Source organism: Scatophagus argus, chromosome 3, assembly GCF_020382885.2.
Source record: "Scatophagus argus isolate fScaArg1 chromosome 3, fScaArg1.pri, whole genome shotgun sequence".
NCBI classification, from domain to species: domain Eukaryota; kingdom Metazoa; phylum Chordata; class Actinopteri; family Scatophagidae; genus Scatophagus; species Scatophagus argus.
The window spans coordinates 18,973,679-18,998,927 of record NC_058495.1 but is presented as its reverse complement, the minus strand read 5'-3'; the positions used below and the strand labels follow the sequence as shown (position 1 = coordinate 18,998,927).

General features: G+C 41.4%; 1 protein-coding gene across 1 annotated transcript; it reads left to right on the top strand.

Moving 5' to 3' along the window:
* The first annotated feature begins 203 nt into the window (after window positions 1–203).
* ptpra (protein tyrosine phosphatase receptor type A) lies at window positions 204–25,249 on the top strand. The gene is made up of 22 exons (XM_046384474.1): window positions 204–686; window positions 10,036–10,082; window positions 10,355–10,436; window positions 10,549–10,983; window positions 14,309–14,408; window positions 14,563–14,636; window positions 15,121–15,257; window positions 16,233–16,323; window positions 16,590–16,666; window positions 16,766–16,802; window positions 16,921–17,018; window positions 17,738–17,857; window positions 17,962–18,128; window positions 18,231–18,366; window positions 18,469–18,618; window positions 18,703–18,796; window positions 18,890–18,966; window positions 19,143–19,277; window positions 20,047–20,172; window positions 20,335–20,486; window positions 20,861–20,996; window positions 21,555–25,249. The coding sequence occupies exons 2-22, from the start codon at window positions 10,062–10,064 to the stop codon at window positions 21,627–21,629; spliced, it is 2,520 nt and encodes an 839-aa protein (XP_046240430.1). The 5' UTR covers window positions 204–686; window positions 10,036–10,061; the 3' UTR covers window positions 21,630–25,249.

The window sequence follows — 25,249 nt, the reverse complement described above, 5'->3', positions numbered from 1 at the left end:
AAATGCCTAATTTGCTGTTCCCGGTCAAGCTGATGTGGGCTACAAGACACAAACAAATACAAAAAGCAGGAAAAACAAGCAACTAAGCCGGAAAAGTTACTGAAAGTGAGTCAAGGGCCCTTCATGGACCCGTTGGGTCTCCCCGGTCTACCAAGCACTGATCCGTGCGGCTGTGCGGCACAGTCTGGATTGTGTAAGCTCCTGTTCGGCCAGCAGGTGTCGCTGCGGGCTATGGAGAAACAGTGGAGAAGAGACTGGGCCTGGCCTGGGAATTTACTGTTCGCTTCCCATTCTTCCTATGCAGACAGAGACACAACATGGCGGACTAGAATAGTCGGCCGACGAGCCCGGATACAGCGGATAAACCGTGGGATTTAACGCCGAGGAAGGCCAAGAAAGTACGATACGATAGGGCGAGTAAAGGATTTTTTCGTGGATTGCCGACCTTTTCTTGGATTTAGCAGACAAACTGACCGCGAAGTGTTGGCTGTGTGTCCCAGATCGTGCTTCCCTCCTCTGCTATCACCCAGGTCCCCCCACCCCGCTCACACTCTCGGTTCCTGGGGTGTGGAGACAGGGACCGGGGTTGAAAAACGTGGAAGATAAAGACAGGATAAATCCCTGCTTGGTATCCCCCCCCACCCCCCTCCTTCCCCGGGTTTCCACTGGGTACTACAGGAGTTGTGGTGAGTTTTCTTGTTTTTGTTGCTGCAAAGCCCGATTCACACTTGTTACGACGTCGCTGTAGCAGCATGTTTCCTCTCGCTGTTAACATTGTGTCACCCACAGACATGCACTTTGTCCCCCCCAACATACACACACACACACGTTCAGTCTAGTCGCAGGCTGCATTACATGAGACCAGTATCACAGCCCAGCAACCCCCCAGGTTTAGGTTTAGGAGGGTTGCGTCTCGTAGTTGTGAACCTCTTTGTAAACGCTCGAACATTTCAGAAGTCGCTCGGAGGCAGGGAGGGAAATTTTTTAGGCGAAGGGGGCTCTCGAGAAAGAAAGGGGGGGAGGCTGAAGGATGAGTGCGACAACATTTCAGGAGTCCGAGGGGTTGTGAGTCGGTTTGTTGTGTCAGCGCGGGTGCTGTTGTGCTGATTGTGGAACAAAGAGGGGATCCAGGTTTGACTGCTTCGCTGGAAAGTTCACTTTATTGATCAACGCTTTGTTATTACATGTTCAGAGAGGGTGGGGAGCTGGCAGGCTGGGTGGATGGAAGAACGGGGTGGTGGTGGTGGTGGTGGTGGGGGCTTCATGCGACCCACAACAGGAATTAGGTCGCCGTAACATTAACATGTATGGTCTGTCAAATCACAGCGGCTGCTTTGTGTTTCTTCTTCGTCTCCTTGACAGTCTGTGGAGTGAGCGTCCCCCCTTTACAAGCTCTCCCAAAGTTTTTGTAATGATTAATATTCCCCTCTCCGTCTGAATATTGGGTGTAACCGAGCATGCCATTTAAATCTTGTGGCTGTTAAGTTTTTTTTTTCTCGATCCAATTTTTTTTCTTTGTCTTCACTGAGACTGCAAATTGTGCTTTTTCTCAGCTTCATTAGCACACAGACTGTTCCTTTAATGGCTTGTTTGTCATGAGAAATAGTGTCGATCAGATGAACAGTTTCCCTTTCATCAACCAAGATATTTCAATGCATAAAAGTCTGAGCAGAGAGCAGCATCTTCCACGCATAGCCTGGCTTGTCATTTCTAAAAAAAAAAAAAAAGTCCTTTCCGTGTCTACCCAGAGCTTGACTCATCACATCTGAATCAATTCACTAAGCTGCATCACATATCCTCCATACCTTTACACAACATGCCATCCACTTCACCGAGGTCGGTGTGTCATGTCAGGGCCAAGTGCAGACATCAAGCTGCACTTCCTGAGACTTGCGTGACTCCCCTCTTAGTGAACCAGCAGGTTTTTCTTGACCTTTGTCAGGCCTGCGCACATCCACCTCTTTCCCCACATGCTGTCGGACCATTTCTGGTTGTCAAACAGCCACATCTCAGGAAAGTAGGACTGCGTGACTGGATGAGGGGGGGGGGGGCGTAAGCAGAGTTGTTATCATCTTGCCTGCTCTGTCGATATCTTCTCCAACCTATTTTAAGAGAAAAGTATTTATTTCCGTCCTGGGATCCTGAAAGGGTTTCAGCGGAGGAGCTTGAGTGATCCTCAAACCGCACTTTTCATGATTGGCCTAGTTTCTAAAAATAAGGATAAAGTATAGCTTGAAATCACCTCGCTTAAACTTTGTGTGAAGTTTCGATGGGTGGATCTTTGAAATTGCCTCTGTGTTGTGAAATTTCACAATTTCAGGGTGCTCGCACAATATTATGAGTTAGCTCTTTGGGTGGGGCAAGAGGTATATTTTTGTTTCCACCTGTGGGCCGACACATTTTACTGTGGAAGAGCACTGTAATTCTGCCTCTAACAGGATAAACACAACTACATTTAGAGGGTCACTATGAAGCATTGTGGAGCCTGCCTTCAGCCATGAGTGATATGCCATTCGGCCTTAATGACATTTATTTTGCGCAACACAGGAAATGAACCTGTGTGATGACTAACAATTTATGAATCAAGTGTCTTGCCTGACGGGGAAAACTTCACCCACAGCCACTGAGCTTTGTTCTGTCCCTCTGTAGATGCAGGGTAGTAATTACACAATCCCTTCAGGTTATTGAGTAAATCTTTGTTTTCTATCCTCCTGATGTGGGGTGATTGATGTTTCTGGTTTGCCATGTCTGATATATAGAGTTTCTTTCTTTTCAATGGACTTCAAAGACTGTAGATGGGATTTTGTATTTAAGAAGAATTTCAGATGTGTGCAAAGTTTCTTGTGATCTTGTAAGCTTACATGCGATCCAGGTCAGTCACAGTCAGTTTGATGTAGCAGTGTGCTGTTTTGCTGTTACCAGGGGGAGGGATAATGGCACTAAATGTTGCAAATTAAGGGGAGCTGAGTATGGCTGAAGCAGTGCATCAACACTCTTAGGCATAAAGGATTACGCTGGGCTGTGTCTCCATACCTGAATAAGAGCCACATAAATTCTTTGACTGTTATACAGTACGCCTTGGCAGTGGAGACAGCTATGTTAATGTGGCCACCATTCACATTGTGGACTTTAAAGCCATATTTTCCCAACTTGTTAAGTAAAAGTAGAAATTATGAGCAAGACGACACATTCAATCACATTGTGTTATTGTCTTTTAGTCAGTTTTTCCTCCAAGAGAAAAACTTTGATGTGCTTTTTTTAAACAGTGCTTTCACAGTCGAGGTCAACTTCAGGTCTGATTCAAACCCAGTTGAGAGCCGTAGTTATAAATATTTATATTTGCCCTTGGCATCAGCCTTCGAGCCAGCAAGACCTCTGTTGCCCTGCTGGGAAAAAATGTTAGAACAGAACATGTTAGCAAGCCTAAGTCGTCTTTGAATGCACCATGTAAAGACTGATGTGGAAGAAACAGGATTTTGAATGGGTACTGTCGCGATACTGCTGTGAAGTCAAGTCCCAGATGAGCGTATCTTTATCTTTCATGAACTTCTTATCTCTCAGAGGAAGAGGCGGGGACGAGTGCAGTAGGATGGTCACTTCAGATATGAGAACCTTCACTTTGGGTTCCCATTGTTACAGAACCTAAATGACCAAAGGAAAGATAAAAAGTGTGACAGGGAAACTTGGCAGCGTCAAGTCTGTTTTCTCATGTGCACTTACAGATGCATCATTTGAATATTAGCAGTAGTATATTTTAATTACAGTTTCAAATTTAGTTTTGATTTATTTTACATATTTTACACATCATTTTACATTTTTTTGGGCGGGTATAGAGCTTTAACAGTGCCATGACAAAGTAGTGACAGTGAGAAAAATGTATTTTACAGCTTTGGGATTTTTATTAAAAAAAAAAAAACAAAACAAGACAAAATATAAAACTTAAATAAAACATAGTCTAATATTCAGGTCCTGTCCTAGTATGTTTATTTGATGTATATTGTACTGCTTTGTTGTATGTTGTATTGTTTAAACGTGTGGTATTGAAAAAAGCTACATTGTGTTGATACTTTTGACAACCTTACTTTAAGTACATTTTACTCATAATACTGCATTACTTGTACTTGAATAACAAGTTGCTTGTAACAGGACTGTGTTCAAAGAATAAGTAGACAAGCATGGGAATCTGACCAGGCATTTGATGCCAACTTTCAGGGCTCATAAGATTTTGGTGCTCTATGCTACGGGCACAGTTTAAACAGTACCAAGTAGGATTGAGGTTTGACAGCTGCACGCTGGATGTCAAAATACGTTTTTGTGTTTAAGTTTCAAATGACAGATGTGATAGTGAAACTGGTTTCGTCGTGCCCCTCGGGCTGGTCGTTTGGCCTCACACCACGCTTCAAGGTCACAGTGGCTTCTGTGGGGAGGCCATGCTTTGCGCCTTCACATCCTCTCTGTGTCCAATGTGGGAAAGCTTGAGAGGCCCCTGGCATGCTCTGTGAGAAACCCCACAAACGATGCAGGCACAGAGCTGAGCTTCACTGACTCACCACTTTCACTCATTGAAACAAGTTTTCTGATCCTTCCAGCCTGGTGGAACCAAATCATCATTACGGGCTTAATAACAGACACAGCGGTCACGCTTGCCTGTATGATTTGCCAGAATAGTAATCCCATGCTTCTCTTCGTCTTTTCATCAACTCACCAGCTCATGAATGAAGGCAGCAGGGACACAAACCACACCAGCAGGGAGTAGTATCCCTCAGAAAGGGAAGTCCAGAGGATTGTGGCTGTTGTATGTGGCACAGGGGACATATAATCTGTGGTCTGTTTTGGAGCAAGAGTCCTAGCGGCCCCGGGTAAGGCCTACTTCAGTCTCCCGTGAAGAGAAGCATTCACAGTATTCCTGTTGCCCTGGACCCTCCTCACCCCCCGCTTCAAGACATAGAAACAGTATTAATATGCCATGAATGGAGACAGACAGACAAGCATTATCTCGCACTGCGGAGACGAGAGAAACAGGATGCCTTGTAGAAAGCCAGAGGGAAATATTTCTCTGCATGAATGGTAAAGTCCCCTTGACCACCATTGCTGGTGTCATGTCAGCAATGCCCGAAGGGTTTTTGTCTGTTGGTTTTCCAGCTTGGCTTTTAAGAATGATGCAAAACACAGAGGATCCCCGCAGTTTTAGTATTTGGATTTGTTTGGCCACATTTGTTGTTGCCATTCTGTAGAATCTGGATTGCACATAATAAAACTGAGGAAATTTCCACAACTCTCAAGAATTCTAGTGCTTAAGTATGCTTAAGTATTTTATTCTCCCTTTTTTAAAAATCTGCCTTCATCTTGAGCCATTCATTAATGCGTGTCGCTGCAGCAAGAAAAGATACTCATTACCTCACCTAAGGTCACAAAAGCATCTGTGAAAACCGCAGACTTCAGTGGGAACTCTCCATATTAAACAACTACCGTACACCGATCTTGCGTCTTGGTCTTTGGTTGTCATGGAGATGTAATTGGACTTCCTTTATATTCTACCTATAAGTGTTCCTTTCACAGTGTGAATGAAATGGCTTGGGAACAGCCCAGCCCTTTCACAACTGTGCAACTGTGCACTCCTATGAGGTCTGCAGTTGGCCATAGGCAGAGAAGCAACTGTCCTCAATAGTTGTTCAGGCTCACCACTTGAATGCACATTAAGCACTGTGTTCTGGGTAGTGGTAGTGACACACAAGAAAGATTTTAAAGCTCAGTGTGTTGTCTTACATGTCTAGACAAGAGAGGTTTGATTTTGTGTGCACTTTTGCCCCATGCACATGTGTTCGAATATGTCTCTGGCTTCTGCAATTGATTTCATCCTTTGCCAAATGTTCCATGAAAGGATGAATATCTTTAACAACAGTTAGATAACAGACTGTAAACCTGAAATGGTGACGGTCTAAGAAATGTTTTAGTCAAAAATTGAATTAAATCTAGATCTTGAAATCATAAGTCAAAAGATTTACTCAATAAGGGCAAATATATTAGCCAGTATGGCCTTTTTTTTAGTTTGCTCTTGTTATTTAGGGTCAGATATCATTTGAATATGTTAAATGTTCAGTACCAACTTTTTTAAACCAACTTTTCTCTCTCTTTTCTATTTTCAGTGTCCGGTTGTGCCTTTGTAAATATAGACAATGTAACATGCAACAGCTTCTTTGTGCAAACTCAAATTCTTCTTCCGCTTTGTCTTCTTTTGCTTCTTCGTGTTTTTTCTGGCAGATCGTAAACTAAATCTCGAGGTGCATACAGCCATCCACTGTATCAGAGTGCGTAACCGATGCATTCGTTAAGTCATTAAAGGCAATTTTCCAAAACCCAATCATGAGCCAAATACGGGCGTCTGCGTCAATGTTTCCAAAAGTCCAAAAGTCTGTTTATGTCCATCCAGGCTGAAACACAATCATAGAAATGTCAAACTGACGTGGAGAAGAAAAAGTTAACCGTTTTTAAAAAGAAAATTTACCGTTGTGTGTGTGTGTGTGTGTGTGTGTGTGTGTAGCCAAGTAGAGTGGGCTTCCTTACCACAACAAGGATAACACTAGCTGAGCACCTACACAATCACTACAGTATAAAGTAACAGAAAGCAACATGAAAACATTTACCAGCATCCAACCTGCTCTCTCCTTATTTAGTTGGCTTCAGATGATGCTCACCTTTCACACAATTTCACATCAAAGTCCCTCAACGTTACAACAGTCGTCCAGCAGCCTGTGGGAGGACAATAGTCAGTTACATTAGTTGTGCAAATGGGTCCTTGTCGATAACATCCTCTGCAATCATATTTTGGGATAACATTTTCACTCTTAGCTAGTTAGGACAAGTTTTGTTCTTGAACGGCAGCAACGCCCAGTGGTGGAGACTATAAATCCAAGCTAAATTTTTTTTTCCTGAATACCAAGTACATCGCTGGCGTAGGAAAACAACAGATTTTGCAGCAGGAAAGCTTCATTGCTTCAGTTGACTGCATTTACCATCAACACCGATAGCACATAAAATTTGGTGGATGTTCCCCTGAGGAAAGCTGTGGCAGGTGTGCACGCCAACACAGGGAAGCTCATCCCAGTGGTGACTGCTTTAAAGGCCTCAGGGCTCAGTGTGCTCTGCTTTGTCTGAAAAAATATCCGCATGGTTGCTCAGCACATGCTTAAAGTAAGGAAAGGATCAGCTGCATGATGAGCTTCTAGTACATTCATTCACTAATAAATGGGCTTGGATATGTTTCCTCTGCAGGGAGTAGCATGATGAAACCGTTGGAAAAATATTTATTCTCCTTTTTATTTTTTTGCATTTGGCTGCATCACTCTGACAAGTGGGAGGCTGAAGTGAAAGAAAACATAATAAAGATGAAAAATGCTTTTTCAATGGAAGTAGGTAGTGAGCCATTTCTTTATTTTGAGACGTACTGTATGTCTTGGTCTGTCAGCAGATTTGTTACAGTGTGAAATTGTAGATCAAGAAAACGTTTATTAGCTATTGTAGGAGCAATATTTGAGTCTAATTATGACACTTGACAAGTGATTTTTTTTTGTGTCTTATTACACATACAACGAAATAATTGAACAATAATAGCTTTTTTTAAAAAAAAAAAAAGTTTCCTGCTGCTTCTTCCAATCTTCCATCATTTGAAGGTGAATTACACCAACCTTTTTTATAGAGAGCAGACAGCAAAGAAAAAAAAAATCTAAAAATGGCACAAATAGAAGCACTTGCCCAGAACCTCTTAAATTAATGATGTCCTCTACCAACACTTAAGTCTGAATTGCATGCATTTACACACACACACACACAGAGGAAGACTGTGGCTTCTCAGGAGGTCAAAACACATTAAGATGCATCTCTAGGGAAGTTGTACCCCTGGGTCTACATCGTCTAGATAAAAACCTCTCGGGCTCGTCCTGCAGCATCTGTGAAGTGAAGGTTAGCAACAGGACCGCCTGACATCACTGACACCAACACGTCATCGATCCTCCCTGGATCACACGTGGAAAACAATGAGTCATGCTTCATTAACAAAAGGATTTTTTTAAAAAAACCTTGTTGGTCCAAACTTACCCATTAGTAATCTTAGTCTGTCATGTTGAATTTAAGCTAATACACATTGAGATAGATGAACACTAATTCACACAAAATGATACTAATCACTGAGCTGGTCCATTATAGCTGAGTCACTCCTTTTAATGAACACTAAAGGGAATGATAGCAGAGGTAGGGGTCTGGGGTGGTTTTTGAGTTAGCAAGGGATTTTATACAACCAGGCAGCAAAAGAAGGAAGCAACATGCCTCAGAGCACTTGGATAGCCTGTAGGCACAGGAGGTTCAACTGCAGTGTGTGCTGCTTTCTTGCCCATACCTGTCAGCCACTGGCCGAATTAAATATTTGATATTATGTGACTTGAAAATATTGTTTGGGCTGGATAACATTGTACCTGCATGTCATTTGTGAAACTGTGAAAAGTTGTTTTCCTGTCTTTAGCTGGTTCAGATCTACAGTTAGAGACGCATAGGTTATTGGATTAATTGGTAAATTGATCGACATAATTGTTTTGTTTTCAAATGTGAAGATTTGCTGGTTTCATTGGTCTTCTGCAATTGTAAACTGAATGTCTCAAGACAAGATGTTTATAGGCGTCACTTTGCTTTCTGAACATCTTATTGACTAAACAGTTCCTTACTGAAGTAAGAAAGAGATCAATAATGAAAATAATCATTAGTTGGAGCCCCACAGACAAATCAAAATCAATCAGTCAGCTGGAAGATAAAGAGAAAAAGCTTATGGTGCAAGACCGTCCTGTGAAACATGTCTGTGAACATAACGGAGACACAGTCTGCCATTTGCTTCTGCTGTAAGAAGAAACTTGAAGTGCTGTTGGTGTGTACAAAAAGGGCTCCTGGTCACAAAAGTGTTTCGATGATTACACTAAAATCTTTAAGTTTTTGAACTATCCCATTGTCTGATTTCCTGGAGGCATGAATTGTTTTCGGAAGCGGACATTTGCTAACTAAATGGATGCACGAATGGGTGACAGAGAAGGAGGGCGATAGCTACAATTGGATTTTTAGGTTAATAGCATCCTCATTGACGACATAACTAGCTCATCATTCCCCATTTCAGGGGTGGCACTCAGAACCAAACAGTGCTGTGCTAAAACGAGATTGTAAGTACTGCAACGAATGAGTTCAGTTCAAAGCACCAAAAGACTGACAACTGGCACTATTAGAGCTTCTAACACCCAATTTATCCTCTGCCCACTGATGCAGTAATCCCTGATGTAAACCATCAGTTTGTGTGCGGTAGCGCTGCAGAGTTTGGCTCGATGTGGTGCTAAAGTATCTGTAAGCAGAGGCAGGCGGGCTGGATTATTCCGGGGTCAGTACCGTGGGATTAGGTCCAGGGATTATCACAGCTCAGTCAGGGAGACGACAGCCTTGTTGGCCTCTGGGATTAAACAAAAGACTGACAGCCAGACAAGGTGTCCATCGTGCTTTCTCCCAAGCCTGTCGATCCTCGGGCCTCCACCCATTCATCCCCATATCAGTGGGTGAAGAGAGTCCTAAGTGCTGATTCACCGTCGCTGCAGGAATTTAAATGTGACAGTAATTCTGTTTTGGTGATGCTGCGGGTGATGAATGTGTCAAGTGTTGCTTTGGTGTCGTACATTTTTAAGTTGAAGCACTGTTGCAAAAGTAAAAGCATGCAAAGAGCTGGGTGATAGCATTGAATTGAATGTAATGATAATAGTTTATGTGAGTTTTATACTCATTTCTAATATTCTGTAACATCTGATTTATATATTTGGACAGTAACTGTAATTTCCTTGGAATCAAAGTGGGAACAGTGATTTTATAAAATGAAAATATGATATGTGCTAAATAATAATGATGAAAAATTGCCTTATCATGATATAAAAATTTTAGGGGAAATCCTGACAAAAATAGCAAGTTCAGTTATAATGTGAGTAAATTCTTACCAAATGTCCTTTGTTTCCTTTCTAGGACCACGCTGTGCGAATGAGTGATTGATGCCAACTTCGCTTCTTCAGGTTAATGACATTTTACACGCAACATTATGCAAGGATTTTCATTTTTTTCATTTTAGGCATTAGAGTATTACCCCCCAAAAATGAGCATGTGGGATTAGGATAGAAGATAAAAAAAAAATATTTACTGCATTATACAACCCATAAATCCTGAGTCTCTTCATCTTAGTGAAAAAAATTTGGCTTGTGTAAGTGTTATTATTCATTTCAATGAGATTAGAGGTTGTTTTTGTCTGATATCCCCATGTTCCTTTTGTTGTGCATCCTCCATGTAGGGCAGAATGGGTGTGTGTGTCCTGCTCCTGCTGCTCGGTTTAGCCCTCGGGGCCTCAGCCCAGGATCATGCCCCCATCACAAGTACGTCCACTCATATCACATTTCTTTTATTATTCACCTTACCAAATTAAAAGGTTCACAGTTGGGGGGGAAAAAATTAAACAATAGTGAAAAATGTCTTCTTTTTTACTAGACCCTCCAAATGTCACTGCCAAGCCTACACACCCCCCCGCCGCACCCTCCCTCAATTTTACAGTCGCACGCACACAAGCGCCCACAGGCCCACCCACGACGCTCGCCCCCACAGTCATCCCGATGACGACAATGACAACAACAACTACAACCACAAGCCCAGCTGGTGAGGAGGATGTACAACTGGCAGGTCCCAATGCCACCAAGCGGTTGTTACCAGTCCCCCCACCGCCACCTCCAACCGATGCCCCTCAGGCACCACGGAGCACCGAGCTTCCTCCTGCTCCCACCCCGGCAGGAGGAGACAGCAGGACCACAGCTTTTGCTCCAGGCACCCCGACTCCAGAGACTTACATTGATGAAGATACAGTCACTGTGGAGACAGAGACCACCACAGAACCTGGGATTGACTTCACCTCAGACACCAGCCCACATGGTGAGTGTCTCTTCATTTAATGTGAGAATATGTCATCTCTATCCACCCTGAAACACCAACCCCAGAGTTGAAGCGCAAAGAACTGTCCAAACACATTATAGTTCTGCAGCACCTGTCTGCATTCACACAGGGATGAATCATAGAAGGCACAGAGATGTCAGGCACTCCACCTTTTGAAACAACAAGACACGCTGAGTTGTGACTGAAATGACTCATTTTATCTTGAATGGAAAAACACCTCCACCTACCACAGTGTGGGTCCTGCTATCACTTTCTCTGTCTGTGCAATATAAGATGTTACCATTCTCACATTCTCCGCAGATTTTCTGCCGTTCAGTGAAGTGTGGAAAATCACAAAGTCACTGCACAGACCCTGCTTGTTATTTACAGATTGTGTCACGATTGGATTTTTCTTGATCGGTCTTGTTGGTTCGATCTGCTGCAAAACTTCAGTGAATGCTTAACAGAAAAAAATAGGTTTGTTCTGTACTTTGCTTCAGGTTCATACTGATCTCATCCAAGCTTTTTGTCCCTGGCAGGTCAGTTAGATACAACTACATCAGACAGGTTTTTCTATACTATAAAGATGACAGGGCAGGTCTTTAGTGTGTGTTTATGTGTTCCTTTTAAAATTGGTCCGTAGTCCTAATGAATTCTCAGCGGTTTGGGGGCAATTTTGGGCCCATATTTTATCATATATTATCCAAGAGACACTGTAATACTACACATGAGCATGAGGTGTGAAACAAAAGCTTAAGGGGAGCTGGATAAAGCAATAAAACAAATCTTAAGATATCGGATTAATTTGACATGCGGTAGAGCCATACGAGAGTGTAAGAGTGTATTTTTATGTTGTTGGTCCATTTATCTGTGCGTTATTCATGCAGGCTGCCAAAGCAATAGCAAGAGCTAGAAAAGAGCGGGCAAGTGAGCTTTCCGGTCAACACTCGACCTTTTAATATTTTAGATAGATGAACACTTTTCTGCTTTTAGTCTCCATTGTGGCAGTGCTGGAAATATCTTTACGTGACACACCCGCATTTGACCAGTCATCCACAAAAGTGACAGTACCACCAAACTAGAGGACTCGGAGGCTGCCAAAAGCGGTTATTTTAATGTAAAAACCAACAGTGTTGAGGGAGGATTTTGTACGCATCTTTGTTTTTGTTTTTTTTGGAGGGGGGGGGGGGGGGGGGGAGGGTTCTGAAATGCTGCCAAAGATATTTTTATGTTTGGCATAAAAAATAATTTCAACATTTTAAACGTGAAATTTCAGCCCTTTTTTAATTTTAACAGCAACTTAGTGTCTGCATACTGGTCATCATAGTTACAGCCTTGTAAGTGAAACATGACTCCTCCCCACCCTTTTCTTTTAGATTAATTATTCATGCTGCATGATTGTAGAGAAATGCACAAATCACTATTAAATGTCACTGATAGATTTGGAAAAATGTTTTTTATTGTAGATCATATTAGCAGCAGGTATGTTGCAAATCATCCTGCAGAAGATAAAACAAGATTTGGAACTGGTTTGGTAAGGAAACACTTAGAGGATATATTTGAGGACTTGAGATGTAGAAGTTCAGATAAGCACTATACCACGCCTGTTTAACATAAATGCAACAGATGTGCCTGCGCTGTTGCATGGTATGTCTATTATATAACATAATTACTTTGGATGGATAGGTGTTATGTAATTGCTCTGTTGTCCCCCGCAGGCTGTCTGTGAGCCTTGTGTGGAGAGCTGTGAGCCGTTGGAGATGGCATCAGATCTGTCAAGGCTGTGTCAGTTCCACATGATACCCGCAGCCTGTTGTGCTCCAGCTCTGTTCAATGTACACATTGTTCGAGGGAGAACGCTGACAAGCCCTGAGAATTGTGCTTGAAAATGAAGTATAACTGGGCGGCGTTCCAAACTACTTCTCCCAGAAAGTGCTTATGGAGCATGAAGTCAAATGATGCATTCTTTGCCGCATGTTTTCATCCGTAACGTTAAGAGCTTTCTTGAATTTTTGAGTCGGCCCGTGGAACAGCTGATTTTGTCATTGCATTGTCACCACCACAGTGCGCTTTTCTAGAAAGATCTGTTCTTTTGTTGTGACCCAGCGTGTCTTACTGACCAGTCATCGCCGCACAAACGGCAGCCGGTCTTTGTGCGCCAAACCTCCTGTTGTTGTTCACGCACATCTCATGTCTTTTGTGTTGACTGTGGCAGTGAAAAGGTCATCAGGAAGGCAATAGATTGCCTTCCACCACTAACTCATGCGCATGGTGGAAGCAGACAGATTGGTCAGCTATTGTAACCTACAGGAGGCATCGTAAATAATAGATAACTTTGTCCATGTAATGTCTAATTTATAATGTTAAGCAATGTGACCACATAGCTTTGTCAGCAGTCAGTAGCATCGCAACAGCCTCACATGTCTTCTGGTTTATGACATGTAGTATGAAATTCACTGAAAAATTCCTGAACATTTCAGTATTTTATGCTGTCACCGTGTGCCTGCTGTCATCTTGGGTATATAACCAGTTGTAGAAACCAGGAGTCGACCCTCTTAGTTAAACTGTGATTTAACAGCCTGTTGCACTCTCTTCTCATGTCTGTTCCGGTTTGTGTTTTTTTTTTTCCTTTGGAAGGCCAATGAAATATTAACATTATGAAAAGGAAAGGTGCAGGCTGGTGTTGAAAGAGGCAGAGATCACATTACAACCCTGGTTAATTTTTTTTTTTTTTTTACCATATTCTAACACGTTAACAAGCTAAGAAATGAAATGAAGACTGCATTTTTGAGACATACTAGACGTATGTATGGCAGAATTCATGAAATAGTATTGATTGATTGATTAGTCGATTGAGAGAATAAGTGAATGTAATAATGTGAAACAGCTGGCCTGTCTGAAGGTAATGAAATCTACCTAACAGCACGTATAAAGCAACAAGTTGCGTATCTTGTTCTCTGCATTTCTTTTTCACACTTGCACTGTGGTTTCAGCGATGAATGAATGCCAGACTTTTTCTTTGCTTTGAACAGTGGCATTTGGTTTTTGCACAGATTAAACAGTATTAAATATGAAAAATGCTGGTAAAATCATTCTTCCACGTTTTGTTTAGAATGTTTAATTTCTTGATAAAACAACAAGCTGATAAAACATCCACATTTGATTTAAGATGCAACACCTCAAACTTTTGTGTAACAGGTTTGGAATTTGGTGTTAGTTTCAAATCAAAACACTCTAAGTGCTGAGGCACTCTTTGATGGTTTTTTTTTTTAATCATGAAATGTATGACACAAACTGATAATCTTCTTCCTTTTCTATGACACAGACAACAACCAGTCTGATGACATGCCAATCATCGCAGTCATGGTGGCCTTGTCTTCTCTGCTTGTCATCATTTTTATCATCATCATCCTCTACATGCTCAGGTTGGTGAAGTGTGGCTGAGGTTACTGCACACTAGCCAGAGATGTGTGTTGAAGGCCTAAAGTGCTTGTGCTGCAATGCCAGTGACTGATTGACATTCGCGGTGTGTGTCTGTGTGTTAATATTAATGTACACTTGATCTGTTTTGACTGACAGGTTCAAAAAGTACAAGCAGGCGGGAAGCCATTCAAACTCCTTCAGGCTGACCAATGGTAGATCAGATGACGCAGGTAAAACACCCACACAAATGCTTTAGTGTGTGTATGTGTTTGTGCTTTGTATCTGTCAGCAGATGTGACTGCATACTTACTTCAAACTCATTTATTTGCTTTGGGTTGTATCAGCAAATTTGTACAACCAGCTTGATCAAACTTGTTTCTCTTAGCTTTTTCTGATAAGACATGATTGATCTTGCTTCCCTCGCTGATAACGTTTCACTGGTTGACGATTGGCAGAAGGCTTTTGTTCACTGATTACCTAACCAACAGGGCTGCAGTTATCTCCTTCAAATGTCACAGTGTTGATTCACATCGCCCTCTGGTGGGCATCTTTAGAAAAGACAGATGACTTCATGCCACTGTTACTTGATGCAAGAATGTTAAACTCTCATTCTCCGACCCCCTTTTTCTTCTGTCTTTATCTCCACCTGTCTCACCCCTCCCATTCCTTCCCCCCCTCTTCTGCCTCCTTCTCCCTTCCTGCCGGCCGGCGCAGAATTCCAGACTGTCCCGCTATTGGCCCGTTCACCCAGCACAAACAGGAAGTACCCGCCGCTTCCCGTCGACAAGCTCGAGGAAGAAATGAACCGCCGCATGGCTGATGACAACAAGCTCTTCAGGGAGGAGTTTAATGTATGGCATAATCAAACACCACACCCCGTGATACTATTTTGCCTTTATCTGATATCCTTGTCACTGCCTAAATACATGAGTCTCAACCAAAGGTACTTGAAGCCCAGGATGTATTTCAGTTGCCACAGGGCACATGGAAAGAAATATATCCACATATTTGTGTTGTGGACAAAGATAACCACCCAAGAAGGATTACAAATACGAGTGATGCTGATCTTTGGTTATAATAATCAGTAGTCTAACAGCTACAGTAAGATGACTGCACAGTGTGTTCCTGCTGCTGACCTTCCAGCCACATGCTGCTGTTGTGATTGAGAGCTCATGAAAACTGGTTAGCAAATAAGCAGAGGAGTCAGAATAATTAATAAGTGGCTAAAATAGTTTGCTGAAAGAAAATTAAAATATTTAGCCAAAAGCAATGGCAGTGAAACAGTGAGAAAAGTAATAAGCAATGTCTAAGCAGTTAAAATAATGATGAAAAGGGATAGCAAAGCAATGGACAGGGGTAAGGTTGAATCATTCATATTTAGAACATGACAGTCGGTGCAGATAAAAGGTGCTTGTGATCATTTAAGTTGGGAGTAGATCAGACAAAAAAAGTTTTTACTCATCCTGGTTTTTAACATGCTTGCATAAACTCAGCAGCATGTTGCTAAATGAGGAGAGAAATAGCCTGTACTTGAACAGTTGTTCGCTTTCCCGTTAAAACAAGGAGTTGCTGAGATATTATTAGACGTGTCATATGTGATCTAACATCATTACTGCTGCATCACATTCAAATCAAAATGCATTTGGGATTTTTTTTTTGTATTAAACGCACAGGAAAGAGGAAGCTACCAGGATATAATGTGCAGGGTCACACTGAGGACGTGAATGCATCTGCCTGCTCTTCCTCCCTGTGATTGAAATCTTTTGTTGTTTTTTTTTGTGTGTGTGTGTGTGTGTGTGTGTGTGTGTGTGTGTGTGTGTGTTTAGGCACTGCCTGTCTGTCCCATCCAGGCATCATGTGATGCTGCATCCAAGGAAGAAAATAAAGAAAAGAACAGATATGTCAACATCCTGCCATGTGAGTGACAACAGACCCCTGTGACACTGATTGACATTAACAAAGCAGCGCTCAGTGTAACCGAGTTCCTGTCTGCTGTCTGTCAAGCATTTCGAAAGATTTATCAGTACAAACAGTAAACAAAGACAGTTCATCAAGTGATTTACTGAGTTGTGCTCTAATGGTCAAGATGGAAAAATATTAATTTGCCACATTGTTATTACAATTCCCTCTCTGACTGTTCTTCTTTTGCTTTCTCTTTCTGTGTCTCGTGCTTTCTCCCTCAGACGATCACTCCAGGGTTCATCTGTCACCTCTGGAGGGAGTCCCCGACTCTGACTTCATCAACGCTTCCTTTATAAATGTTTGTATCAGTGTAGCATTTTGTCCCACGAAGTGAACAGTTCTGCTCTAAATACATTTGACTCTGACTTTTTCTTTTTCTGGCTGCTTCATTTTGCAGGGTTTCCAAGACAAGAATAAGTTTATTGCAGCTCAAGGTAGGGTTTGTGCCTGCCTCGGCAGTAGGAAAAACTGCACTGTGGCTGATATATCAAACAAACTATTTGATTTTGGCTTATTACTGGTCCTCTGTGTTTTTGTATCTGTATCTCTCAGGGCCAAAGGAGGAAACTGTAAATGACTTCTGGCGGATGATCTGGGAGCGGAACACAGTCACTATTGTCATGGTGACCAATCTGAAGGAGAGAAAAGAGGTAGAAGAGTTTGAGCAGGAGGGATGATGATGATGAATGTATTTACACTGTGTCTTATAAGATCATACAGTGGCTTCAAAGGACACATCTATGTTGTATGGAATAGACGTCCACAGTTTGAGGCTGGATGTCCCTGTTGTAAAGTACAACATAAGAAAGTCACTTTTCCACTACACTAAAAGATGCAACATACAGTGTATAGACAAAAGTATCCAGACACACCTCTTTATGGGGCTGTTTTTCAGGGATGGGCTCCCAGTGAATTGAAATCTTAATGTTTCAGCATACAATGCTATGACAATGCTATGCTTTCAATAGTTTGGGGAAGGCTCTTTTCTGTTCAGCATGACTGTGTCCCAGTGCACAAAGCAAAGTCAGTGTCCAACATCAGTGTCTGACCTCACAAATGCTCTGCTGCATGAATGGACAAAAATTCCTACAGAAACACTACAAAATGTCGTGGAAAGCCTTCTTTCCAGAAGAGTGGATGCTGTTATAGCTGCAAAGCTGTCTGTTTATTTAGAATGCAATGACACTGAAGTCCCCACTGATGTAATGGTCAGTTGTCTTTTGTCCATGTAGTTTAGTTATTAGGTTACCCAAATTATCAATAACTTAATTTGTATTCACACCTTTTTCCCCATTAATGAAATTGAGGCTGTTATCCTGTTCTCTACACAGCTTTGTGCATGTGCTCAAAAAATCACTCTGTTTTTCAGTGCAAGTGTGCCCAGTACTGGCCGGACCAGGGCTGTTGGACATATGGGAACATACGTGTGTCTGTAGAAGACACAATGGTTTTGGTGGACTACACCATCCGCAAGTTTTGCATCCAACAGGTAATTTATGATTAGTGTGAGTACCGTGATGTAATGTTTCGTTCTGTGTAGCAACCTAAATGAAAACCTTGGTACCACTCAGTCTGTTGCACCTTGTGTCTCAGGTGGGAGACATGTCCGGGAAGAAGCCTCAGAGGCTCGTCACCCAGTTCCACTTCACCAGCTGGCCGGACTTCGGGGTGCCCTTCACCCCTATTGGGATGCTGAAGTTCCTCAAGAAAGTCAAGAATTACAACCCCTTTTATGCTGGGCCCATTGTGGTCCATTGTAGGTGAGTGGATCAAAGCTTTCACTGTTACTTTCGCCTGTTTGGTTGCATCTTTTGTCTTCATGCCACACATAACTTACAACATGTTATATTGTTGCCTGCTAGTGCGGGGGTGGGGAGGACAGGTACCTTCATCGTGATCGATGCCATGTTGGACATGATGATAGCAGAGAGGAGGGTGGACGTGTTTGGCTTTGTCACCAGGATCAGAGCCCAGCGTTGTCAGATGGTCCAGACTGATGTGAGTCCAGTGCTGACACACTTCACATGAATTCCATCTCTTCCATGATGCTGTGTATTCAGTGTATTCATTTTTTTTTAACTTCCTCCCTTTGTCCCACAGATGCAGTACGTATTCATCTTCCAGGCATTGTTAGAGCACTACCTGTATGGAGACACAGAGTTGGAGGTGACCTCACTGGAGTCCCACCTGGCCAAACTTTACGCCCCCTCACCTGGAGCTGGCTGCAGTGGTTTGGAGGCTGAATTCAAGGTCTTTTTGTGTGTTGTGTGTCATATCTGACCCATAAGTTCTCATATGTCTGCATCTAAACAGTTTCGATCTCCTGATTTCTAGAAATTGACATCCATCAAGATTCAGAATGACAAAATGAGAACGGGCAACTTGCCTGCCAACATGAAGAAGAACAGAGTCCTTCAGATCATTCCATGTGAGTGATACAGTTAGATGTTTGACCTTTGGCACAGGTCATTTCTTAAAGCTTTGTCTTCAGTCAAGGTTAATGTCTCCTCGTTTCTAACAGATGAGTTCAACAGAGTGATCATTCCAGTCAAACGAGGAGAGGAGAACACCGACTACGTCAATGCCTCTTTCATCGATGTGAGTGTGAAACCCCTGAATCAGTGTGGATTTCATTTAATTTAATTAATGCAAGCGGTCAGTCCGACTGTTTTAAGTCTTCCTTTATTCCCCTTACTGTTTATTTCTGTATCCCCCATTGATTCTTGTGTTGCCCCTGGACATCACCACCTGTCATTACCTCTGTCCGGTCACAGGGCTACCGTCAGAAGGACTCGTACATAGCGAGCCAGGGTCCCCTGCAGCACACCATAGAGGACTTCTGGAGGATGATCTGGGAGTGGAGGAGCTGCTCCATAGTCATGCTCACCGAGCTAGAAGAGAGAGGGCAGGTGTGTGGATGTGTGTGCAGATACAAACACTAGTATTAAATATCAAATCAATAACCGGCTAAAATAGATTATTGATATTAGATCATTTACTCCATGCTAACCTGACACCGCCAGTCTTTTATAGCATAATAATCTAAGCAAAATGACTTGATCTTTAGTGGTTTTCTAACGTACAGTACTGTACAAACATTTTAGGCAGGTATGAAAAAAATGCCTGTAAACTAAGAATGTTGTCAAAAATATTAATAGTTTGTTTATTTTTTTTATCAGTTTACAAAATGCAAAGTGAGCGAACAAAAGAAAAATCTCCATCATATCAATATTTCAATATCAATAGCATTTTTTCACAGCTGCCTAAAAGATTTGCACAGTACTGTATATGTTAGAACTTAAACAAAATGTGATATAAATTCATTAGTGGTCAGGTTGTCCAGATGGCACAACAAAGAGTAACAGTAGTTGTTAAAAATTGTTGAAGCTGAACGGTCATGCCAGGAAATCTTCTTAATGGCCAGAATTGGAAGTCACGTCCAGCAAACATGGTGGACTTGGTATCGGTTTCCTTTTTTGCTCATGTGATTAATTATTCATGTTACTGGAATATGTGTCTCTCTTTAATAGTCATTACTGTGTAGACATCTGGAGCAATGAAATATCACCATCTAGAGATTTAGATGACATTGACATTTTTAGATATCCTTGACATTTTCAGATACTTAGTGTGTCATTATGTGTGGTGATTTGACCGTGTCCTTTATGGGTCCTGCAGGAAAAGTGTGCTCAGTACTGGCCCAGTGATGGAACAGTGGTCTATGGGGATATCTCCATTGAGATTAAAAGGGAGGAGGAGAGTGAGAGCTACACAGTACGTGACCTCCTCGTCACCAACAACAGGGTAAGGAAGGACTCGGTGAAACAAGCAGCTCCAAATACAATCACACTGAAAACACATGACAAAATACTGTCAGTTAATTTTATACTTTATGAAGCCCAGATTAACACTACGTATAAAACACATCTTAATCTCTTCCTTTTGCCCTTCCTCTCACCTTTCCAGGAGAACAAGGCTCGAGCCGTGCGTCAGTTCCATTTCCACGGCTGGCCAGAGGTGGGCATCCCCACTGACGGTAAGGGCATGATCAACATAATCGCTGCGGTACAGAAACAACAGCAGCAGTCTGGCAACCACCCCATCACGGTGCACTGCAGGTAAGACACACACACAAAACACACCACCCTTGCTCAATATGTTGCTTGCTTAACCTGCAAGAACCAGCATAAGAATGGGAATGGGAAATAAAATACTTGACATTAAAATAAATAGCTTTTTTTTGCACATAGAGCTGCTTCTGGCAGTCAAGTGTGCTAGTCTGAGTCTGGAAAATTGATGTAGCTGTTAAATCACAGGATAAAACAGTCGTTCTCTTCTTCTTTGTGACATCTTAGCTGCTCCCAGAACTGTTGCTATGTTCCTATTGACATTTGCCCTCACAACAAATTCCTCTTGTGCAGATGTGAGTCCCGCACATGCTTACTGCAGTGTATTGATTGAGTTTTAATTTTTTCCGTGCGTGCGTCTACAGTGCTGGTGCCGGCCGGACGGGGACTTTCTGTGCATTGAGTACAGTCCTGGAGAGGGTGAAAGCAGAGGGTATCCTGGATGTCTTCCAGACAGTCAAGAGCCTGAGACTGCAGAGACCCCACATGGTGCAGACACTGGTGAGGCATGATAAATTACTTTGGATTACTTCTTTGTAATAGGACCTGATGATAAACTAGCAAGTCTTTGACAAGAACATGTTGAAGAACTTTTTTTCCTCACATGTACATGGATATGTGCTGGACTTTTTGTTGGCTTAGACCAGTTGTCCAACGGACAGCCAGTGGAGGTTACTGGTCCTGGGACAGTAATAATTCAACATGTCATGCACCCAAAAGAAACTACTTAATGAGCTTTAGACGTGCTGAGTAACTAAGTTAAGCTAAGTTAAACTAAACAAAGCCAAACTAAGCTAAGCTGCAGGCCCCAGCTCCATATTTGTTATACAGTTTTTTGTTTTTTTGTTTTTTGTTTTTTTTTAGAGGTTTGAGTTTGCCTAGGAACTTTTTGGGTTATCAGTCCAATTCTATACATCTTACAAATGCCGTTTTTTCACTTTAGTTTATATTCCTCTGTGTTGGATGCAAAACCATAGGTTTGTCATAGGTTTCAGAAAATTATCTTACTAGTCGTTCTAACTGATGTGGCTGTTTCTCTCATCTCATCCCGCTTCTTAGGAGCAGTACGAGTTCTGCTACAAAGTGGTCCAGGAGTATATTGATGCCTTTTCCGACTACGCCAACTTCAAGTAGGGACCTGCCATGGATGGATGAATGGATGGATGGCCAGAACACGCACACACACACACACACACACACACACACACACACACATATTACCATGCAGAAAGCTCCATAGTCCCATCTGATGGATTTCTTTTTTCTTTAAAAAAAAAAAAAAGAGACTCATCAAACAACTTGACCTGTGGATGGGATCAACTGCCCAGACGAAAAGGGAACGGAGGCCTTGGCCCAAAGGACAGGGCAGTGCAGTCGGACAGATAAAATAACTGAGATGCCTTCTTGAATATTTTTTGTAATATTGGTCTTGTTAATATAGTCCTTCACCCCCAACCCTGCCCCTCCCCCATATGTATATATACTTACTGTGTTGCATCTTATTACTTTGATTTCAGACACAGTTTTGAGTTTGGCTGCATTTTCGGGTGGCACCTGTAATGTATTTTATTAGTATATATATATATTATATAAATATATATGAATATAAATCTTTGGAGACTCATGTAAAAACAACAAAAAAAAATCCAGAGTCCAGTTACGATGTTTGGATTTGTTTCTTTCTTCTTTTTTTTTACTTTTTAGGGACAGAGGATTAACACGTTTTTGGCTTTGCTAGGGCCGCGCCGTAGCAACATGTGTGGTAGCAGAATCCTTGCAGACAAAACAATAATACTAGACATTCATGCAGCACACACACCACGAGCACAGCCATTTAGTTCCATCTGTGGGGCCAATTACTAAATCTCTCCCCTTTGAGTCTCACGTTTGGAGATCAGATTCTCTGTGATGTAGCTCATAGGCTCAGGTTGACACGTGCACGCACACACATAAACATACACGCTAAGTTCCAGGAGCCATTCATATTTTTGTGCATCTGTTTGTGTATGTGTGTGTGTGTGTGTTTGTAAGAAGTGGAGCATAAGCTGGCAGAGAAGACGGTGTGTTTTCACATCACTGTGTGTTGTCCAAAGAGTGCCAAAGTCCTTCACTCATTTGGTTATGCAGCTCTGGAGCCTGAGACTCTGCGAATCATGTTTAGATACTCACTACAAGAAAGCATTTCTGTTTCACTGTTTCATTTTCTGCGGCCAACACATTTCTTGAACCAGATCATTTTTATTTACCATATACAGAAATTTAAGGAGAATTGGTCAAACTTGAATCTAAAATCTTTTTGATTTTATTTTAACATCTGTTATGAGATAAACATGCTGTGGATGTTGAATACATTGACAAGCTAAATCACAAACAACACAGGTTACTCCATTATTACATCATAGAAACCCAGCATATTTTGTTTGTTTACAGACACGTCAGTATTTCTTGTGGATTTTATTGAGCATTTCTGTATGTGTTTCCTTCAAGTCTGCCTGAATTAACTGTCATGTCATTTCATATATATATATTTTTTATATCAGCCTCACATCACTCCGCTGTACTGTCACTCCTTTAAAGAATGATGCCCTTTTATTTCCCACCACGAACACTGATGCAGAAGAATGTTTTTTATTCGAATGCTGTTGCTAACATACTCCTCAAAATGGATGCGTTGTTACTTTAATAGTGGAGGTGTGCCATGCAATGTTTGCTATGATTTTTTTTTTTTTAACGACTGCAGCTCAGACTTGAACTAGTGTTTTATGGGGTTTTTTTGTTTTGTTTTGTTTTTGTTTTTTACTTTTACGTCGGTCCAAATTTCTGAAATGACTGATACCAGGATTGTTTAAATGTACAGACTTAACAAATTCAGCTTGAGTTCATCTCCATTGAAAAGCTTTTAACTCCCACCAGAGGACTATTGAGAGCTTCACCTGCATTTTAACAGATTTTACCGTGATATTGGAAATTTTTAGGTTGTTTCCAAGTTTTAAATCTTTTTTGTTTTTAATTTTAAAACGGCCCCAAACTTGTACATTATTTACATCACGCTAATACCTTATACTAACACTGTCACATGTTATTACTTTTATTAAAAGAAGGAGCACAATCAAATATAATTTATTGATAGTAGACATCATTAAAAGAACATGCTGAACATTCAGGAAGGGTGATTGTGTCAATGTTTATTGTTCGAACACTCATGCACTATTTGCACCAAAAGCAAAGCCCTTAAAAATACAGAACCAAATAAGAGATGAGGTCAGAATGATAATATGGCCTTTGATATTGGCATATGTTAACTGTATCTGAACTCTTGAGAAACTCTTTCGGGTCTGAAAAGCCTTCTGTAAGGTCCCTGTAGTGACCTAAAGTAGCAGATATTTTAATTGACCACTCACTGAAACTTTTCCAGCATCATTATCATCATTTCAGGTCTTCTTTTGTTCCAAAGCATCACAAAGTGCCCGCACTCTTATTTAGGTGCCATTGTGTTCTTCGTGTATTTACTTCATCACTTATTGGGTCTTTAATCAATAGAAGGGGGTAGTTTTTTTATTTTGCTGTTCTGTCTTTGTTTTTACGATGACATGGGTTTATTGTGTGTGTTTGGATCATGTGACCACTTTGTCTCATTGCAGTTTGACAGCAAAACACGACACTGTGCCAACCCACGAGACCCACTATTTTGCTATTAAAGTGAATTTTAAAAAGTGCCTCACTGGACGGTTTTCAAAAAGAAACTTAAATTACCCAACTTAACATGCAGCATGTGATGGAACCTTTGCGTTTTCCCCAACTCACTAGTATTTACTGAATGATCACAAATGGGCCGATGACAACCCTCTTCAATCAACGGGGCCAAAACCAAGACTGGGTCGGCCATCTGTCCTTTCACATTCCCTCTAGTCGTGTGTAATAGATTCCTTGATTTTGCAGATCAAAATGATCATTGAGGTCACTTTTTAATTAAATTCCATCTTTGGATTTAATGGCTTCATTTCATTCCATATCACTTAAATGTGGGATCCGTGACAATTAATCATGGGTACCCGAATCTTCAACCAAAATTCATACATTCATACATTAAATGCAGTTGCATCTCTGACTCATTGTTACCAAGGGAAACGAGGTGTCGCTGTTTGACATTGCTTTGTACCTGAAGCTTCGCCCTAATGGGGCATTTTGAATGCCCCAGAGAATCAAAAAGTACATCTTCATTATGAGATTGTTCAACTGGTGGAAGACTAGTGTCCAACTTTGCTCTCTTTCTCGCCATCTTTGTATGTCCCTTGTGTCTCCTTTCGTACTCCAGTCACTGCTGGCCACTTACATCTTCCTTTCCCTCTTTCGCTTTGTCCTTTGGGACATTTTTTCCCAGTAGTCACTGCCCACTCTTCTTTTGTACATAATGTAAGGTTATTTATATTTTATTCCTGTCTGCTACCTTTCTTTATTTTATCCCCCCCTTTTCTTTCTTCTTCTTTTTAAAAGATGTATATTGAACTGTATCGGGACCATTTTGAAATGTATTAGAGATGTTTTGTTTTTGGCCATTTTTAATTTGGTATAATTGTCTTAAGCAAATTCTATTTTTTAATTTGCCTATGTTTGTCTCTAGTGTTTTGTTATTCAACATTTGAATATATGTATATATAATTATATATATGATGAAATTATATATAATTATATAATGCCAAATGGCCTTTCTAAGCAAGATACTGTTCAAACCTAATAAAGTGCTTGAGATTTTA

Excerpts from the sequence above, each read along its gene's own strand:
- ptpra (XM_046384474.1), top strand. The coding sequence starts at position 10,062 with ATGCCAACTTCGCTTCTTCAG. Across the intron at positions 16,324-16,589 it reads ATATGTCAACATCCTGCCAT|ACGATCACTCCAGGGTTCAT; the intron begins GTGAGTGACAAC and ends TTTCTCCCTCAG. Across the intron at positions 18,367-18,468 it reads GTCAGATGGTCCAGACTGAT|ATGCAGTACGTATTCATCTT; the intron begins GTGAGTCCAGTG and ends TTTGTCCCACAG.